The sequence below is a fragment of the Dromiciops gliroides genome, chromosome 4, assembly GCF_019393635.1.
Source record: "Dromiciops gliroides isolate mDroGli1 chromosome 4, mDroGli1.pri, whole genome shotgun sequence".
Taxonomy (NCBI): Eukaryota; Metazoa; Chordata; class Mammalia; order Microbiotheria; family Microbiotheriidae; genus Dromiciops; species Dromiciops gliroides.
The window spans coordinates 292903415-292924494 of record NC_057864.1 but is presented as its reverse complement, the minus strand read 5'-3'; the positions used below and the strand labels follow the sequence as shown (position 1 = coordinate 292924494).

General features: G+C 34.9%; 1 protein-coding gene across 1 annotated transcript in view; it reads right to left on the bottom strand.

Annotated features, from left to right (window-relative positions):
- LOC122752744 (regulating synaptic membrane exocytosis protein 1-like) overlaps nucleotides 1-21080 on the bottom strand; it is a 357197-nt gene that overhangs the window by 125982 nt on the left and 210135 nt on the right. The window contains 2 exon segments of the mRNA XM_043999633.1: nucleotides 325-491; nucleotides 19492-19604. Of these exon segments, the coding sequence (XP_043855568.1) occupies nucleotides 325-491; nucleotides 19492-19604 (280 nt within the window).

The window sequence follows — 21080 nt, the reverse complement described above, 5'->3', positions numbered from 1 at the left end:
GTACCATTCAACCTGCATAACTACAGATGGTGAATCAATGGCCATCTGATCTCAATCCCATTAATTCAACTGGAATGACATTTTCTGTGATGCCTTACCATGCTCTCATTTCCAAGTGCTCAGGGTCCCTGTCTCATCACTGAACAATAAAATACTAACTTTCTCTAAAGAGAGTGAGAAAGAATTACTAGAATTCTCAATCTATTTTTCTGACAAACTATTTGAAAGCTTATTAGATATTTTATTTTTTTCCTTTTTCCTTTTGACTTAAAAAACAAACAAACAACAGTCAGAACATACAAAGAACACAGATTGACAACTCACCTGATTCTACCCCTGGGACGCTCAGATTGCTCTGACATAAAGCTTGTGCTGCTGAGGCGTGAGGCACTGCTGGTTCGGGAAATGGCTGACACATCACTGACATCACTATCTGATGATTTGGCAGAGACGTTATCACAGCTTCTGTATTGATCTTTATGTATGTTATACTAAAGATTAAAAACAAGAAAGTATGAACACCATTATCACATTTCAGGGCAAACACAAACATACAAGATGATGTGTTAGCCAAACCCCAACACATGCACAGGTACTTTGGAAGGACAAATTGGGAAAAGTTCTTGAAAAAAATATAGATATAGGTCAATAAGCATTGGAGAATAGTGCTCTCCAAATGGAAATACTTTTGTGAAAGGCTGTTTCATAAAGATCTTAGAACTATTTACAAGTGGACATTAAATAAGGACTTGTCAAAATCGAATTAGAAGGTAGGCATGAAGAAATAGGCTGCTTATATAGAAAATTCATAGTATCAGAATTAAATAATTCATAAAATGCTGAATGGCAGTGCAGTGTATGGGATAGAGAGATCTAGCTTTATAATAAGAAAGAACTGGGCTCATGTTCAGCCTCTGACACCTATTAGTGAATAAACATGGGTGTCACCTATTTCTTAGTGACAACTCTTTAAGCCTACAAATTACTTACCTGCCTCTGGTATGCATCAGTAGAGTTTTCCTTACTGAAGAAAGCATAGATCTTTTTCTCCTCCCAACCCTCCCCCCCACCCCCAAATTCCTTCTATTCTAATAATTGACAAAGGGTTTTCCTCATCTATGACTGACAAAGCAGACAATGTTTTAAAGGTTTTTCTAGATGGTTTTTGTGCTCTGTCCCAAGACATCTCCTAAACCTGCTCTCATGTTATATTTTCTTCCTGCCTATTTTCTTCCTGGTTTTCTGCTCATATTTCTCAATTATTCTATAATGTTTCAAAGGCTATGTGATAGTTATCATTGATTTAGAGGTGTAAGGGGCTTTACAAGTCATCCACTCTAATGGTTTTTCATCTTTGATTTTTGTCACAGAACCCTCTGACAGTCTGGTCAACCCTATGGACCTCTTCTTAGAATAACACTTTTAAATTTATAAAATAAATATGATCGCAAACCAATTACATTGAAATCTATCTACCTATGTGAACTTTATATATATGTTACCTTTAAAACATATGTGAACTTTCATATATATATATATATATATATATATATACACACACACACACACACACATATATATATATATATATATATATATTCACAGTTCCTATATTAAGAATTTGTGATCTTGTCTAATTGTCTCATTTTTCACATGAGGAAACTGAGGCTCAGAGAGATTATATGACTTGCTCAAGTTCACACAGATAGTAAAGGCAAAGCCATGATAAAAATTCGTGTCCTTTGACTCTAAATCCCCAACTCTTTTCACTGTACTACTTGTGGTACTTTCTTCAGTGAAGCAGATTGTGGCATCCCCACACTATGGTAGACTGGATTGGGAGTTGCTGTGTCCAAATATAAAAGAAAAAAGTCTCACATCTTAGTAGACAACTAACTGTTGAGGGGGTCTCTCCAAACTCATTTAGACTTGTCTTCAGGGAATTGACAAAATTTGTCACCTGGTCTAGCTGTAGATCTTCAAAGGTTTTTGATCTTCTACCAGAGGTTTTTCTCTGCTCTTCAGACAGGCTTATCCCCAAGAGATTGGCTATCCTTTAAACATGGAACAAGATCATAATGATCTATATTATTAGAGACATGTTGTTGTTTGTCCTTTTTTTTCCTGCAAGATGACCATGACATCAGGGAAGTGATGTCTTGATTTGGAATGAATTGGAGTAAAGTGAGGAAGGACTGTGTAAAGTCACCAGCCACACTTTCTCCTCCTGAGCCATCTGTATCTAGTGGCAAGATAAATATCGGGACAACTGGAGATGGTCCTGGATTTAGTGACAGACCTTGGCCTTTTAAGATAAGGCTTTTCACAGGTCTCAGTTTGCCTGAAGCAAGGCCCATTTAGTGATTAAGGCTAGGTAAGAAAGGAGGCAAAGAAAGTCCTCTTTCACTTAGTCAAAAGAAAATACATAGATTAAAAAAAGGAGATGGGGGAAGACCCTCATGGTTTCTGGCCAAAAGAGACACAATTGCTATTTAGGTTCACTCTAAGCCAAACTGGCAAAATGGTTGTTTTTTGTCCTCCATTCGTGAAGAGGACCATGACAGGAGGGGTGATGTTATGACTTGCACTGAATGGGATTTACCTAAGGGAGGGCTGTGCAAGGTCACCAGCCTCACTCTCTCCTCTAGAGCCAATATGGTCCCAGATGTTTTAAGGTAATTGGGGTTAAGTGACTTCCCCAGGGTCACAAAGCTAGTAAGTGACTGATGTGAGATTTGAACTCACATCCTCCCAACTTCAGGCCACTGTATCCACCGTAACACCTAGTTATCCCAAAGGCAAAATGAGGCCTGGGCTGGGACCTATAGTTGGCCAATTAATGAGGCCAGAGTTATGTCGGTTTAAGGAGTGGTCCGTAGAAGACACCTTGGAGGTAAAACCTTGTGAGGTTTCTGCAGACAAATTTATATCCCTTCAGGGAGAGTGCCCAAAGGTAGGGGTATGATTACCTATATGGAAATCACACACACTATTGATGATGTGTGCTAGCAAGGGCATCACTGACACTAAAGAAATCCATACTCTTTGAAACTATTCTTGAGCTTGACTTTCTATTACCCAGCATTTTGGAAACAGTTCTCTTCCTATAAATCATGACATCCTTTTCTTTCTAGTCCCCTCAAAATATCCACTTTTATAATAAAAAATAAAGATCTTAAAGCTAAAATTTGGGTTAAAAGGCAAGGAAATCTAAAAAGTATTGACTGAACAATCTGATTAGTTGTTATTTAATCATTTCTTAGTTGTGTCTGACTGTGACTTCTTTGGGGGTTTTCTTTTTTCTTTCTTTCTTTTTTTTTTTTTTTAGTGAGGCAGTTGGGGTTAAGTGACTTGCCCAGGGTCACACAGCTAGTAAGTGTTAAGTGTCTGAGGCCGGATTTGAACTCAGGTACTCTTGAATCCAGGGCCGGTGCTCTATCCACTGTGCCACCTAGCTACCCCGGGGTTTTCTTTGCAAAGATATTGGAGTGGTTTGTCAAGGTTACATTTTAATTAAACATATTTTTAGGTCGGACCCATAAGCCTTATAATTCAGGAAAGCAGAACATGGTATATATTCTACATAGCATGATATGAATGTACATTCATTTTAAATGTTTGCATGTATTTCACTTTTATTGACATAATAAGGTTTAGTCAAAACATGTAAAATAGCTTAAAGCAGAAAATAAATATGCATTACAAAAACAAACAAAACAAAAACCCTTCAAATATATCTCCCTTCTCCTTTGCATTTTCTTTATTAGTAAAATACTACTTAGACCTCATTCTTAATTTTTGGAATCTTCCCTTAGGGTAAGACATATTCATTTACCTAAAACCCAACAACTTTCATGCCCCCATGTACTTGGGTAATTAGCTTTATTTTTTAGAAGTTTACTTATTTTTATCTTTTAAGTGTGGAATTTTCAGCTTTGAGTGAGAGGCAGTATGGTGTAGTAGAGAGAGAGTTAGCCTCAGAGTCAGGGAGAGCTGGGTTTGAGTTTTGTCCATTACATACCAGTTGTTTGTTCTCAAGTAAGTCACCAAACTTCTAAGTCTCCCAGATAGCTCTTTAAGGCTACAGAGAGGGTATCTATGGGAATGGGTATGAGGGAGCTTCTCATCAGAATCTCTCAGCATGGATATTATCACAAGTCTGATTAAAAAATCACAAAGGGGTATAAAATTTATAGTGTTTTGAAAGACATATCTAGGGTGGTCCAAAAGTGTGGTTTAAAAAATTAACATGTGTGCTTCTCCAGAATGATTAATTCCATTCAAAGGCATATCAATCAATTTAATGCTTTAGAAAAATTTTAAAAGTCATGTAAATAACTTTCAGTATTGTAAAACAAACCAGAGATGTTGGAGCCTGTGGCTATATATGCATAATAAAATAATTCAAACAAAAATAATGCACTTTTATCTCAGGTATCTGCATATTTTAGGCTGTACATTTTAAATCTATTTTTTCCAATTAACACAATTTTACCTTACTTTTAAAATAAATATGCAGAAAGGATATGTATCCAAAAGATAAATGGAAGAGAGATTGCAGTCCAAATGTCATATCATGTGTCTGATGGATGAATTGTTTATAAAAATGTATGTTGGATCAAAAGTTGGACAATTTTGTGGTTTCCAATATAAATAAGAGCAGGCATTGTGGGTACAGATTATCAGTTTTCTTTTTTGAAAGCCTATCATTTGCTACTGTCTCCCATCTGTAGTATGGTTCTCAATAATATTAACAGTAACAACAGCTACTACATTTATAGCATTTTAAGGGTTTTATGTGTGTGTGTGTATGTATATATGTATGTTATCTTATTTTGTCCTTGCAACACTCCTTGGAGATATGTCCATTTTACAGATAGGGAAACTAAGGCTGAGATGTTAAGTGATTCACCCAGAGACACACAGTTGGGTCAAATTTGAACTCTGGTCTTACTGATTGAGCCCATTGCTCCATCTACTCTCCCTTCCCCTGATTGGTCCCGGAGATTATTGTGCATAACACAACATCAAAATTCTCTGGCTATTGAGGAGCTATCTTAAGGCCTATTTTATCGGCCTTCATGTCAGAAGGATGACGTACACATACACACACACACACACACACACACACACACACACACACTCACACATACATATTTGTATGCATGGAAGGCATTTACTTGAACTCAAGGTAAGTCAAATCACTGGAATGGGGAACTGTCCTACAATTGTTTTCTCTTCTTATACTTTCAAATGAGCTATTATCTTTTAAATTCTATGTGTTACATATGTCTCCCCGACACCTTAGAAAATATACATAAAAACCCACACAAGCAGATATAATAAAAAAGAACATTTTATCCTTTAAAAAATTAAGAGCTCAGGGGGCAGCTAGGTGGTGCAGTGGATAAAGCACCAGCCATGGATTCAGGAGGACCTGAATTCAAATCCAGCCTCAGACACTTGACACTTAACTAGCTATGTGACCCTGGGCAGGTCACATAACCCTCATTGTCCTGCAAAAACAAAAACAAAACAAAACAAAAGAAATTAAGAGCTCAAAATACCCCTCTCCAAAAAAACCCCCCAAAACCCCCAAAAAACGTCTTTTTAACGGTTGCTCAGTTGTGAGTTGGATCTATTTTGAAAGTTCAAATTTAAGTGTTATCCAGTGATGAAGCAATGTGTTCACTTATCAACACATGCTGTCTCTGATATATCCCTTGGGGTTCATGTAAGCAAAAAGAACCTAAGACCCTAGAACATCTTCTTAAAATATATACTCTGGTCCTATGGGCTTTAGCAAGGTCTATTCAGAAACACCTCACGAGTTCTAGTAACTCAAGTACTAATCTGTCTAGCTTTTGAGAATCTAAAGACAATACAATGAGGTAAGTGGTAGTGGATGAGAAAAATTCCTTGAATAAAAAGCTTTGTAGTACTCTAAGAAGTCCTCCAGCCCCCAAAATTCAGTGCTAAGTTTACAATATTCTGGAAAATGTATATTAAGTAACATCCAACTCTTTTATATAATTGTAATTGATGTAGGAGGCAAAAAAAGGGTTAACAGAAAAACCTAAGATCCAAGCTCTAATTCAAATATGAGCTCTAAGAGGGATTCACCCCAGTTAATGGATAACTTACAAGTCAGGATGCTAAATTCTCTTACCCACAGTAATCAGTACCGATATCTGAAACAGCAGGAGCTAGGCCATGAAGGCCTAAGAGTATAACAATGATACATTGACAGGGTATAGAAATTTAGACTAGAAATAAATGATAAATAAAGATGTTTTGAAACTAGCCATGGTAACCAGAAAGAGACATGCACAGAAAAGGCCAAATTTGTCTCCAGATTCACCTTATGACTCATAAACCCCAAAAACACACCTCCACAGAAAAAGGTACCTGCCTTGGGGATTGGCTTAGGACCCCAGGAATTCCAAATTAGGATAAGCCCTCCCCTGACCTCCCAAAGGTGGAGATTATTATAATGAGACTGATAATCAATTTATCCATACTATAAATATAACTGTCTTTTCTTTCACTATTTGAGAGATACCTTTCCACTATTCTGGTTCTCTCCCTGTGGTCACTCACAGTATTGCAATAAAACTTGGGAAACTGAGTCACTGAGTCTTGTAATTCTTTTAGGACAACTCACAATCAGTTTGACACTTAATTCCAGCCCACATCAGTAATTATGTAATTTGGAATATTAATCAACTATATCATGCCTAGAAGGCTGGTCTTAGGATTTAGGAGACTAGTTTAAAGTCTGCCTCACCCACATACTAGCTATGTGACATTGGGGAAGCCACTTAGCACGTTAGTATATTTATTTATTTATTTTTTTACTGGGAAATGAGCCTTAAGTGACTTGCCCAGGGTCACACAGCTAGTGTCAAGTGTCTGAGGCCACATTTGAACTCAGGCCCTCCAGAATCCAGGGCCTATGTTATTGTCTTTAAACTATTCTCTTAGTGACAGAATTGCTAACATGCATCTGTAGAGGGAGTTTTCTTACCAGGGAGTTCCCTATGCTGATGACCTTAAAAGACTGGTTAAAAAAAAATAATAAAAAGCAAATTGAATAACACCACTTCAACCTTTCAACAGACACTTATCTCTTCTTCACTGAGAATTTGAAAGAAAAAAGGGACAAAGATTCTAATGTAAAATGTCTTATGGTTCAGTTCTGTTAACTTCTATTATGTATGTCGTGTTTAAACACGTGAAATATTATAGTGGGATCCCAAGAAATCCAAAAGATTCAAACCCCCTAGGCCAGGGGGAAAACAGCCCTCTCTGATCTCAGGAATGAGGTGTGGTAGGGCATGCCTCAGTATGCTGATGAGCAATGTGGTCTGCAAAATGATATGCAAGATCTGGATGGATGCTGCATATTCTACTGATATCCCATTATCAAAGACCCCCTCTTAGTTATGTAGACCCAGTTTATTTTGCTTTTCTTCTTGCTTTGTAATTCCCTCCTAATTCTTTGTAATGTCCTTCCCTCCATTTTGTCTGGTAAAAATACAAAAGACCATTCTTCTCTTACTCCAGCAGAACAATCACCAAGGTGATCTGTTCCCTAATCATATATTCCTCTCCTAGTAAATATTTTTATTTTACAAGATTCATGATAAGCCTCCAATTCTTTGGGTGAGCTAGCCCCCCAATTCAGATCGCAAGCTTCCCTCAAACAATATCATCAAACACCAATGTATTTTTCATTATTCTCCTTTTCTTTAAGCCATATGAAGTTTCATAAAATTTTAGAACCATGTATTTTACTTTGGGGGAATTTTTATTCAAGAGAACTATATATATATATATATATATATATATATATATATATATATATATATATATTACTATATATCAAATGTTTTTGAGTTTGAATATATCTAATTTCATAATGAAAATGACCTGGACAGGTCATCCTATCCAACCCCCTCATATTGTAGATGAGGAAAATTAGGCCCCAACAAGTGAAGTGACATTTTTAGAATCACACAATTTCTAAGAAGCAGAGGGGAAACTTGAACCTAGTTTTTTCCATCTAGCATTCTTTCTACTATAGTATGTGAACTTCCATTAAAAAATAATTAAGAATAATTAATATTCAGTAACTATGTATGAAAAGCACAGTGAAAATTAGCTCGAGTCCCTTTTTCTGAAATAAAAAGTGCATAAAACAGCACTTAATTTCATCATGGTACCTAGGTATTATGGTTAATTGATCCCAGACACTGTTACTTGGATATAAAATCAATAAAAGAAATGAAAGAAAGAGATTTAAGGACCCAAACTCATACTAACTTCAAAGATAACAGTTGTACAAGTACTTAAGAGAAATTCACTGCTATTTTTTCTTATCTCTGGATCTTAAGAATAAAAACCAACTTAATGCCATTTAAAGGAGAAGTAGATCTTCAATTGTTTTCTGAAATTGCCTTCAGAAAATCTATGCTTTATTCAATATCCATATTGTTATTGTTAGTATTACAATTATTTTAAGACATTGTTAATAACCAATATCTTGGGGAGATTCAGAACTCCTCCCTTTCTTCCTAAGTCTGGAGTTTTGAAAAATCCAGCTTCTCCTTGATAATAAGATTGCATTAACTCTCTTCATCTTGGTCAGACTCTACCCAACCATGTAAAGAATTTAATCTAAGTGGAGAAACTCATTGTGTTCCTAAACTTAGGTGGATATAGATTCTTTTGTCTATATAGCCATTGAAGAGGGAATACATTCTTTAAATGGATAGCCCAAGGTTAGGAATGATCGGAGTGGAGATAATATCTCTGTGCAGGATCAACTCTAGACCCCACTGATCACCTACTGTTTCAAGAGTATATAAGCTATGAGGCCCATCACTTAAGACTGTCTTTGGTCTGAGAGAGAAGTGGTAATGACCATCTTTTTATTAATGAACTGTCAGCCTTATTAATAAAAATTATTGTTATCCAGAAACCATGTCTCTCAATTTTTTAATTGTCACAGTCATGGCAACCAGACAAAGGGACTTTAGAGGAAAAGAGACAGGGCTGGCTTAGGAAACTGCCTTGTTCTTTGAGCACTGATGGTGAGCTTTCTTCACCTAGAGATACATACTTTCTGAGAATCTCTAAATTGAGACTTTGATTCTCCTCAATCTAAAACTTCTGATTCTAACCTTCAACCATTTCTGGGTAAGGATATGTGTGTGTGTGTGTGTGTGTGTGTGTGTGTGTGTGTGTGTGTGTGTGTGTGTGTGTGTGTGTATCCCTATTCTTAGTATTTTCAGGCAGATGTGTGTCAGGAAAGGTTAGTAAAGTGAAGTGAGATATTAAATCAGGTAAAGTGAATAAACTGTGAGATATTTGAGCAAGGAAAGTAGTTTTAATCTCAACTTTTCATTTTTGGGTCACTCGTTAGGCTCTGTTTGTCTTCTTGTCTGTCTGTGTGAGGTTTCTAAGATGAATTTAAGAAAGCAATCAGAAAAAGCAGAATGAGACTTTTCTAGGAGTTAGTTTGGGAGATTTAATCAGAGAAGAGATTACTCTCTCAGTTTTTTCTTTGGCTGAAACTCTAGCAGCAGCTTTATACTTATAAGATCTAGACTGAGCAGCCAAAAGATAGCAAGGGTTGATAAGGTAAAGCTAAGAAAGGTGGTTTTTTGTTTGTTTGTTTGTCTGTTTGTTTGTTACTTCAAAGTTAGATGAATTTGGGTTTAATTAGATCCCACAGTTAAAGTTTGTAGATTATGTTTAAATTTAAACTAGAGAACTGTCTTTGACTCCCCCGAATATATCTGACATCAGGGCAATGTGTTTAAAAACGACTTTTTTTTTTGTCTTGGAAGTCACTTTGATCAAGGCTTTTATATCAAAGCATTTAATGTAATCATGTTAGGATTTCAGTGATTTGTTTAAAATGTATATTAACATTGAAAAAAACTTTATAAGTAATGTTGATGAAGTGTGTGAGAGAAATACAGCTTTTTTAAAATCTGCAAATCATTATTAACTCTCACCAGATTTCAAAAGATGAAGAGCTCCAGGACAAAAAGGGGAGAGACTGAATATGTTTTTTAAATTGGAAAACTGTTAAATGTGCAGTCAAGCCCTTTGTAAATGGGGTTTTAGAGTAGCCAGAATCCCACTCTTGTATTTCAACGGGAACAGAAGCCACTGCTTGTCTTTTAAAAGTTTTTGTAAGCACTAAACATATCTTAATGTATTCTTCTTTAAGGATTTGTCCCACAAACTTTTTCCTATATTGGGAAAGTTTCTATCTCCTTTTGGGAGAATGAGAGATTTGGAACGTTTTTATTTCATAGAGAAGACCTAAATTGTGTGATAGGCAGATTAATGAAGAGATTCTCCAGGGTTAAAATCAAATCCATAGCTTGGGAAAGTAGGGATTTAGTAAGACATTGGTTTAACAATAGTATGTGCAGTCTGGGAAATGGTTGAAAATTAAAGGAAAGTGGGGTAGTCTGAGTAATGACTTTAGAGGGGCAGCTTGATGGCACAGTGGATAAAGCACCAGCCTTGGATTCAGAAGGACCTGAGTTCAAATTCGACCTCAGACACTTCACACTTACTAGCTGTCATTGCTCCATTAAACAAACAAAAAAAAGAGACAGTTTGGGGTAGCTAGGTGGCACAGTGGATAGAGCACTGGCCCTGGATTCAGGAGGACCTGAGTTCAAATCTGGTCTCAGACTCTTGACACTTACTAGCCGTGTGACTCTGGGCAAGTCACTTAACCCCAATTGCCTCACCAAAACACACACACACACACACACACACACACACACACACACAAAAGATTTAGAAGGAGAAATAAAGACTTGAGGGAAAATATGGAAGGTAGAGAAAGCTTGGGGACAAATGGGGAACATATCCTGCACACAGCAGGTGGGCAGTAGCAAGCCCATATGCTCCAAGCCCTTCCTGTCCCTGGATAGTTGCTCTGGGTACCGTTGTGTCAGCCTCAGAGGGTTTAAGCATGTTGAGAGTATGTGAGGACATTTGACTTTGTTTTGAGTAGAAAGATTAAGAAATAAAAATTTTGTAGCATGGTTTGAAAGTCAATAGACAAAGTTACAGAGGGCTAGAAGGAAAATGGAGGATGTCACATGTTCTAAGCCCCTCTTTTTCCACTTGGCAGTTTCTGTTATGGGGGGGGAGGGGGAAGAGAAATATGATAAGATCTGTTTCTTAAGTGTGATAGGATTTATTATAGTTAAAATCTATTTTATAGTAGATTAGCTGGAAATAGTAAATTCTATAATATGAAATGCTAGGAATAAGTAGCCTTCATGTAAAATATCCTAAATAACAGAAACTTTAAATTAAGGTCCTGTATGATAATATTTGGAATATAGGTCCAGGTGTAATTTAATTTATTCTGCTCTCATTTAAGTGAAATTTATTGTTATATTCTATCAGGAAATTTGTTAGCTGTGTGGTTTTAAGCCATAACCCCAGTTATGGTATTTTTAATGTGTATAAAGATAATGCCTAACATTAATTTGATAGTTTATTATATTAGAAATATTGTTAGAATGTGAATTTAATTTAATTATTTGGGGTTATAGATTTAAATGGTTAAGACTGATGTAAAAAATAATCAGTAGCAGATTAGCAACTGAGTAACATTGTCATTATTTTTAAGATTTCAGAATATGGCTCCAAGGTTAAGTAGTTAGAGTGCAGTGGTTTGAATTCATTTAAGAACTAGAAATTGCAAAGGAAATTATTTTTAGAAATCAGTCTGTAATCAGCTTTCATGCAGGAGTATGGTTAGATCATATGGTTAAATCATGTCCACCCACCTTTCAGGATAAATCTGTAAGAAGGCCTTACTAATACTACATAAATATTGGACATGGTAAACATATTAATTATTATGGTTTGTGATTATTATATAAAATCTTAAATGTTTCCTTATACTGTTCAATTATTTAATTATTATTTTAATTCAACCATTTAAGTAATTCTGAAAGCTATGGTGGTTTCTGCTTAGGGAAACTGGTCGTGCCTTGACAACATTAAATTAAATTTCTTAAATCTTTCTGCCCGGGTCAGAAAAAAGTGGCAGATCAACTTAGAATCTTGGGGTACATTTTAAGCTAAGTTGATAATAGAAGTGATTTCAAAGTGTTTGTAAAACTTTATAATGCATTTCCTAGTACATGCTGCTTGAAACTCCCAGGAGTATGGGAATGGAGAGCTGGGATGACCTTTATCTGGATAGCTTGTTATCTGATAAATCTCAAAGGTAGAGGCAGGAGATCCCAGCACTTTTAAGGAAGTACAGGAGAAGTTAATATAGAGCTGGGAATTGTCACTATGTGTCTTTAATTCATACATACATAATAAAAATATTAAATTACCCAGCTGTCTTTCGATTTTGTAATTGTCACCACCACCACCACCACCACCACCACCACCACTACTACTACTCCTTACTACTACTATTAATTATTTGTTAATGAAAGCTTTCATTTAAACTCTGTTTCTCTCTTAGAAAAAGGCAACATTGTTCCTTCAGTGATATTGATTACGCTATTAAGATGTTAAATGAAAGAGATGATGGCCAAGTTCAATATATTTATCATTTATCATTGTGTTGGTTCTTAGTTGTGGTTCTAATAATAGGCTTAGGGAAATGACTTGTTAATAAAGCATGACATTTAGATCCAGGAAGACCTGAGTTTGCATCCTGCCTCAGACTCTTTCTAATTTTGTAATTTTAGGCTTATCTTAATCTCTTTGTATTTCATGGTTTTTTGTTTGTTTGTTTATTTTTTTGTTTGTTTTTTTTTTTTTACCTTCAAAAGGAGGGGATTGGATTTGATAGCTTTTTTGTTTTGTTTTGCAGGGCAATGAGGGTTAAGTGACTTGCCCAGGGTCACACAGCTAGTAAGTGTCAAGTGTCTGAGGCCGAATTTGAACTCACGTCCTCCTGAATCCAGGGCCAGTGCTTTACCCATTATGCCACCTAGCTGCCCCCCAGATTTGGTAGCTTTTTTTTATTTCTTTTTTTTTTTAATAGAATTTTATTTTCCAAAATATATGTAAAAACAAATTTTAACATCAATTAAAAAAAAAATTGTTCCAACTTCTCTTCCTCCTCTATTCCCACCCCCCACCCACTAGAACTCAAGCATTTCAAAATAAATTATACATGAGTAGTCATGGAAAACATTCCCACATTAGCTAGGTTGTGAGAAAAAAACAGTCAAAAAACTCCCCAAACTTCAGACTGAGGATTTGGTAGCTTTTAAAGTGCTTTCTAACTCTATGTCTTTGATATTAGATAGCGCTTCATTGGTTTGAAATTTCATTGGTATTTTCATTGATATGCTACATTTCAGGTAGGGGAGCTGAATTTACCAAGGCAGGTTTGCACATTCTCTGCAATTTAGTCATAGAGAGTGGCCCAGAAAACTAAAGGATTAGGTTATTTGCCTCAGGTCATATACCCAAGTGTGTTTCAAAGGCAAGATTTGAATCAAAATCTTCCTCATTTGAAAGCTGAAATTCTTGGCACTTTACTTAACCACCTTGCTAAGAAGAGATTAAACTTATTTTATTTTGTTTTGGTTTTTTTATGTTTTTTTTTTTTAAGTGAGGCAATTGGGGTTAAGTGACTTGCCCAGGGTCACACAGCTAGTAAGTGTTAAGTGTCTGAGGCCGGATTTGAACTCAGGTACTTCTGACTCCAGGGCCGGTGCTCTATCCACTGCGCCACCTAGCTGCCCCTAAACTTATTATAAATAAATCAAATTTATATTATTGATATAATAAGAAAAATTATTTTCTCAAGTTTTAGATGATCAATAAAACCAAAATGAGATAGCTCTTGAAACTGTGGGAAAAACTAAACTTGCTATTGAAAGTATGTGGTTGAAAAGACAGGATAGGAGTCCTGGAGGCCATCTACACAAAACAATGAATCTTAAAACTGTGGATAATGAGGATTTTCAATCAAATTGCTGTCATGTGATGTAACGTGTTATGAAAATATATTTGTAAAAGACAAACCAAAACCCTTTATGTCACTCACAAAACTACAAAATTACAAAAGAGGAAACTCTCACCCTAAATTATCCAGATATTATAATCGCTATTCTATGTAAGAACTTCTATTTAACTTTTTTCTTTTTAAGTAACAAATAAAAACCACTAGTAGTCAGAATGGGCTTGTCAAGAACAAATCATGGTAGGCTGATCTCATCTTTTTGAAAGGCTTATTCGAAGGGTTTTCCACAAAAGTCCTACTCCACTGCCTCATTGTGCTGCTGAGTTGATTGTTATCTCCTGAAGGCTTTGTAAGTGGAATGCAAGCAAAATAGGCTTTGATAATCTGGCAATGCTTTTAGTATGGTTCCAGTGACAGACCATGTCAGCTTAAGCTAAGCATGGAGACGCTCCTCATTAGTATGTTGATGAGAAAGTGATAAATTCTTTGGCAATGGCAACCCATGAAACAAAGAAAAGTACAACATTGCACCCAGACAGATGAAGCTCCCTAATTCTTCTATAGTGAATGGTTGTAGAGTGGCAGAGGGTTATAAGAAGGACAAAAGTCATTGTACTATCAACAAATAGGAATTTCACTGTTCACTAAATGTGTACTCTTTGACAAGTGAGCTGGTATCCCATTAGAAGAATAGTACTATACCTGCATTGGAATTCTTAGTATAAATAAAATCAGAAGATGTAAAAAACAAAACAAAAACAAACAAACAAAAACCCCACAACAGTTGGAGCTAAATTGCAGGTAAAGAAAAGGGAAATACAAGGACGAATGTTGGACATAAGTGGACTTCAGCACATTTACATGCAAGAAATGAGTAAATAAATCTCTTCAAGAATATTTATGAGCAGACGTCTGTGTGAGCTGCTCATATGGTAGGAGAGGGGAATGATGGATAGACAGAACAAATATGTGGGTATGCATTAAATATTTCTTAAAATTAATTCACTTATGTTGAGCAGATCTACTGTGGTGAAATTATGGAAGAGCACAGATGAGAGTCACATAGAGCAAGACAAAATGAATAGTTCATGGTTGGTACCAGAATACATTGGCCCCTTTTAGAAATAAATCCATTGAAGTATAACAGTAAGTACTGATAGACTTGCAGAATGGCAAAGAAATTATATTTCTATAAGACATTTGATATTTTAGTAGACAAGATGGATAACATAGAGTAGATGATCACACAACTAGCTAAACTTTAGATTGACTCAATGAATAGATTAAAGTACGTACACACACACACACACACACACACACACACACACACACACACACACACTGATTAATGTAGCTCCTGTTAGGCTGGATATGATTTGTCTTAGGGCTCTTTCCTTGATCAGGCTGAATTTAACATCATTGACAAGTTTGAAAGTAGGGATAATGGCATGTTTGCTACATTTATGGATTATAAAAGTCTAGGAGTGACAACTAATGCATTGAGTGGCAGTATTTGGATCCAAAAAAAAAGGATCTCAATAAAACTGGATTAATGGAAAGTCTGAAGACACTAAGCCAGAATTTAATATGGAAAAGTGAAAAAGTTTTATGATCAGATTTAAAAAACAATCCATAAACAAGTATAATATGGGTGAGATATAGCTTTGGCAAAAATAGCCTAGGGGTTTACAATTACTACAAATTTACTATCCATTAATAATATAACATGGAAAAAAGAAAGTTACGTCATTTCTGAGGCAATAATATTAGGCAGGGTGTCCAAAGAAAGGAAAATTATAGTCTTGTTTCATTCTACTTTTGTTGGAACACATTCATTCAATTCAACTCAACAAGTGCTTTCTAAGTTCTAAGCTATGTGCTATGTTCTATGCTGGAAATTAGAGATAGGAAGCCAAAAATGAGATAGTCCCTGTCCTCATAGAGTTTACAACCTATTAGAGGATGTTGCTCATTTTCCTGGGTCACATTTAAAGGGCACATTGATAAGCTGGAGTTAAGTCCAGAGAAATGTGAGTAGAATGTTGAAAGATCAGGAAGCCAAGTCACATAAGAATTGATGAAAAACCTGGGGATGTTCAGCTTTGAGTAGAAATGTGTTGGGCAGGACCAGGACAGCTATATTCAAATGTTTGAATGGTTCTTATATAGATAAGCTGTCCTTAAGTAAACCAATTCATTTTGCTAGAGGGCAAAACTAAGACCAAATAAATAGAAGTTATAGGGAGACAGATTTCAAAACAACATGAGAAAGAACTTTGTAACAGACCTATGCAAAAAAAGCTGCCTCAGGAAAGAGTGAATTCTCTACTAATACAGATACCTTCAAGTGAAAGCTGTCTGGCCAGCCCTGAAAGATAGTATAGAAGAGATTCATGGATTGGGTAAAGAATGGAATAAATGCCTCTAGGTCCCTTCCATCATTGAGATTCTATTATTGTATGGAAACTAAACATAAGCTATATAAATGAATTAATTCTATTTTTTAAAATGTTGGTTTTAAAATGAACTGTCAATTTTATCATTATATTAAAATAATGAATTAATGAATTCATAGATTGTTAGAGCTAGAAGAAAACCTGACACCCTCCACAGTTATTGAAAGGAGAAAACTGAAGCCCAGATAGTTTAAATTACAATTCAAAATCACACAACTGTTTGTACTAAAATATAATATTTCATATCATAAAATGCTTTTTAAGAGTGGTATTAATATATTTGGAGGTAATAGAGTTTGAAAAATATTTTCAATTAATTAGAGAGTACTAAATTATTATGCCTGAAATAAAGTAAAGCCAATTTTAAGGCATGTCAGAATATTTGATTGAGGGTAGATATATGGAAATCCAAGCAAAAAAAGAAGAAACAAGCATTTATTAAGTACCTACTATGTGCTAGGTCCTGTTCTAAGTGCTTTAGAAATATTATCTCTTTTGAGCCTCACAACAACCTGGGGAAGTAAGTGATATTATTTGCCCCATTTTACAGTTGAGATAACAGACTCGTAGAGGTTAAAGAATTTCCTAAGGGTCACATAGCTAGTAAGTATCTGAGGCTAGATCTGAAATCAGGTCTTGGTGACCAGTACTCTTGTAGCCTATAAATAATACACTCGTGCTGGGTAGTAAAAAGAGAACTAGCCCATTAGTCAAAACATGTGATTTTTATTCCAACCTCTTTAAGCAACCATCTAAGTGAATTTGAAAAATCATCTAATCTCTTAACTTTGGATTTCTCATCTATAAAATATGGACTTCACTGATGTGACATTTTGATATCCCCCAAATTTGAAATTCAGTCATATTTCCTTCTAATGGAGCAATATCCCAGATAGTAGATTTTTTAAAAAGCACAACATTTATTTGATTCTTGACATATGCCCTTTTATCTACATTTGAAAAGAAATAGGTGTAATATATGAGGATTTCAGAATATCATGCAACATGCATACGATTATTTGTTGGAAAAGATAATCAGAAGTAGAAATGATTATCCAAACCACATCTCTTTGCTTGACTCCTCTTTACTTCTTTTTCCCTCTTCTCATCAGTTACACTAGTACAAAGCAGTAGCATAAAAAAGAGCAAGATTCCTCCCCTAAAGTTACTTTCTGACATTTACCTCATCCTATGATCCTTGAGGTTTTTATCTGCTCTTAACAGAATGAGAAAGAGCTCAACTCCCTCTCCCTTCTGTTTTCTGCTAGGATGGATTTGGAATAAGATTGAGGGGAAATTACGTTAATTGAAAAGAACTTAAAGGAATATAAAGGGAAAGACAGTGACTTAAAGGAATCATCAGAAGAGGAATTAGGAATAACAGATAGAATGTCAGTAATTTAAAGTATGAAAGAATGTTGTTTATTGACCTGCCTTTGTCTGAAATTCATTCTTTTTGAAAGGTTGTTCAAAGTCTTAGGAATTTGGGTAGCACTACACAGCAATATTGCCAGTTACCTATAGTAGCATCCTTCATTAAACATGCTCTACGTTGGAAGTGGCGTAAGTGTAATTTTAGGTAATTGTTTAGTCTGTTTAATAGGACAGGTAGCTTGGCCTTCCAAAGGACAAATACAATTCCCAAATACCTTTGTTTTCTCTAGAAGATTCTAAATTGATGGAGACTTGACTAAAAACCTGCATAATCTAAATAAAGTCATATTTCAGTTCTGGTACATATTACATAAAGAAACTAATGAAGGGACTAATGGTGTGAATCTTGTATTTCTTGTGATTCTGTTTCTAATGTACTGCTTTGGATAACTGATTGGCCCCCAAATATTTCTATAATCATAACTGAATTTTCCACGATATATCATTGAAATGAGTTTGAAAACAATGCCTGAATAAACATGCCTTTAATAAAAAAATAGCAATTACCTATAATTAAATATTTTAGGGTTTCCTTTAAAAATGCTATTAGAATGCAAATTTCTAAGAAGATAAAGGAAAAAAGGCTCTTGAAAAGAGTACTGCTTTTGAGATAGTCAACAATATGTTTAACTGTTAAGTCTTTTCAGTCTTAACTTTCAATTTGTACCTCTAGGTACATATATATGTAGATAATTTTCTGTAAATATAGTACTTCTCTCCACATAATTTGTTTTTAAAAGTCCAAAGTTGGCTCTTAATACTATTATCCTAGATCATGCCTTATTTAGAAATTCTATTTTAGATGTTTTTATACCAACAAACTTCTTTTGGAATTCTAAGAAAAAGGGGGTGTCTTCGATTTAAATAAAGTTACACAGGAATTGAGCTCTTCAGAGGAGTGCCTTCAGACAGGACCCTGCTCTGCTGCAAAAATGTTCATGGATTCTCAGCTATAGCTATTGTTTATGTAAAAATTACTTGCCAACATATTTATTTTTCACCCTGGAGCTGTTGAATATAAAGCATTGTGGAAACAGCAATAAAAGGGTATTTCAAATATATTTTAAAAAATGCTATTAGAATGCAAATGCTACTTGCTTAAGATAAAATAGAAAATGTATGACTTTAGAGTTTGAAATAGTATTACTATAGGCATCAATCAATGATAAATTTGAGATATAAAGAGCTATATTTTGTCACTGATTAATAAACATGATTATAAAATATTATATATATATATATATAAACATATATATGAAAAGCCTACTTTTCAAAATCTATATTCACCTTATAAATAGGTCTTTGGGTATTTTAATATGAAAAGCTAGCAAACTATTTACAAAATTACTGGATATTTACATGAATTCTACTAAAGCATTCTTAAAGTAGGTATTTCTTTTTCAAATGCTGTCTGGCCTTGCTTTGTACAAAGGCATTTTGTTGAAATATAAGGAAAGCAATAGCCATCGAAAGGTTTGTAACAAGTGTGACATAAAAAGAAAATTTATAAAACCATAATTATTTTTAAAAACTGGCATCCAGATATGGCTCCCTCCACCCACTGTGAATACTGTATTAAGTGGGAAAATTATGACTTTATTACTGCTATTTTACCTTGGAATATTGCTCGCGATCAAGTTCTTGGCTAGAACCAGACCCTGTTGTCTGCTTATAGCGATGTACTTTCATTTTCATCTGTCTTGTTCGCTCCTCCACTACTAAGCTTGCTGTAAAAACACACAATGGAAGTCCATTAAAAGATGTGGAACACCTTTTAAGAACTGAATGGATTAAGACTTCAGTGTTAATGATATTCCAATTAAATGAAATATAGAAATATTTCACATGACAATAAGCTGGACATTATGCAGTTTACAACACTACTGGATGTCAGTCTAGCAATGAATGAAATCTGAATCACACAGGACTGGACACACATGTTAGTAACTCAAACTACGTATCCTAAGCTTTGTCTGAAGGGATATACTCTAAATGCTTATTGAAATGATCATGTGAAAGCAAGTTAGTTTTAAATTTATTATTCTTTTAATCTGCTATCAGGAAGTCTATAGAAAAAGAGTAAGTCTGGAAAATAATAACACATCATACAAATATGAACATGCATACATGCATTAAGAGATACACTAAATTTATTTATCTTCAGAAACTGCATCAAGTAAACAGCATTTACTATTCTGAGAATTTCTTTATTAAATTGTTAATTCCTCATAGCATCTACTTGTGACTTGACCATTTTCTACTAGTGTGTGTGTTTGTGCACACATGCACCAACATAGGCTATTGCTAGGAATAGGATCATTAATGAAAAAAGCCAAATTTTTATAGACCTGATTCTGTTTCTAATGTACTGCTTTGGATAATTGATTGGCCCACAAATATTTCTATAACCATAACTGAATTTTCTATGACATATCAAATCAAGTGCATGAAAAATTTACTTAAAAATGTGGTTTAAAAGATTAACCTTTCTTTCATTGAATTACATGTGTTGAAATGCATTATTTTTAACCATTTTCCCCTTTTTAAATTAGTCAATGAAAATTTGGGGAAGGATCGATACCTTGAAGGTAATACCATCTTCTTTAAAAAAAAAAATTGTTATAATCACCAATAAGTATGCTGACTACAGGAATATATTTCCCTTCCATTTTTTTATACAAATGAAGATGCAGGCTTGAAAAATCATGGTTACATATTCATTCTTGTCTTCTAAAGACTCATAACTCATTTGTTCAAGGTCCATATATATTTTTGTGATTCAATTTATTGCAATTTTGAGGACTGCTTTACTTCTGGAAGAAACTGTTTCTCAGTTTCTTTTGAATCCTCTACTGCACCTAAGACATAGTAGGCACTTAAAAAAGTACTTGCTGATTTCATTAACTGATTAGATAGGAAGCCTTTTCTAAGACATCCAGACACTTCAGAATACCAAAGAAGCTTTTACCATATTTGGTTGAATTAGCTTCTGAGTTAATCTCAAAGCAATCAACACGCTGGACAAAAAGTCTGACTTTAGAGATAGGAAGTTCTAGGCGCAAAACCCACCTTTAACATTTACTAGATGTGTGACCATGGGCAAGCCATTGGACCTCTCTGAGCCTCAGTTTCCTCTTGCATAAAAGGGAGATAATAACTAGTAACTCCCTCAGTGGGTGGTTGTGAGGCTCAAATGATATAAT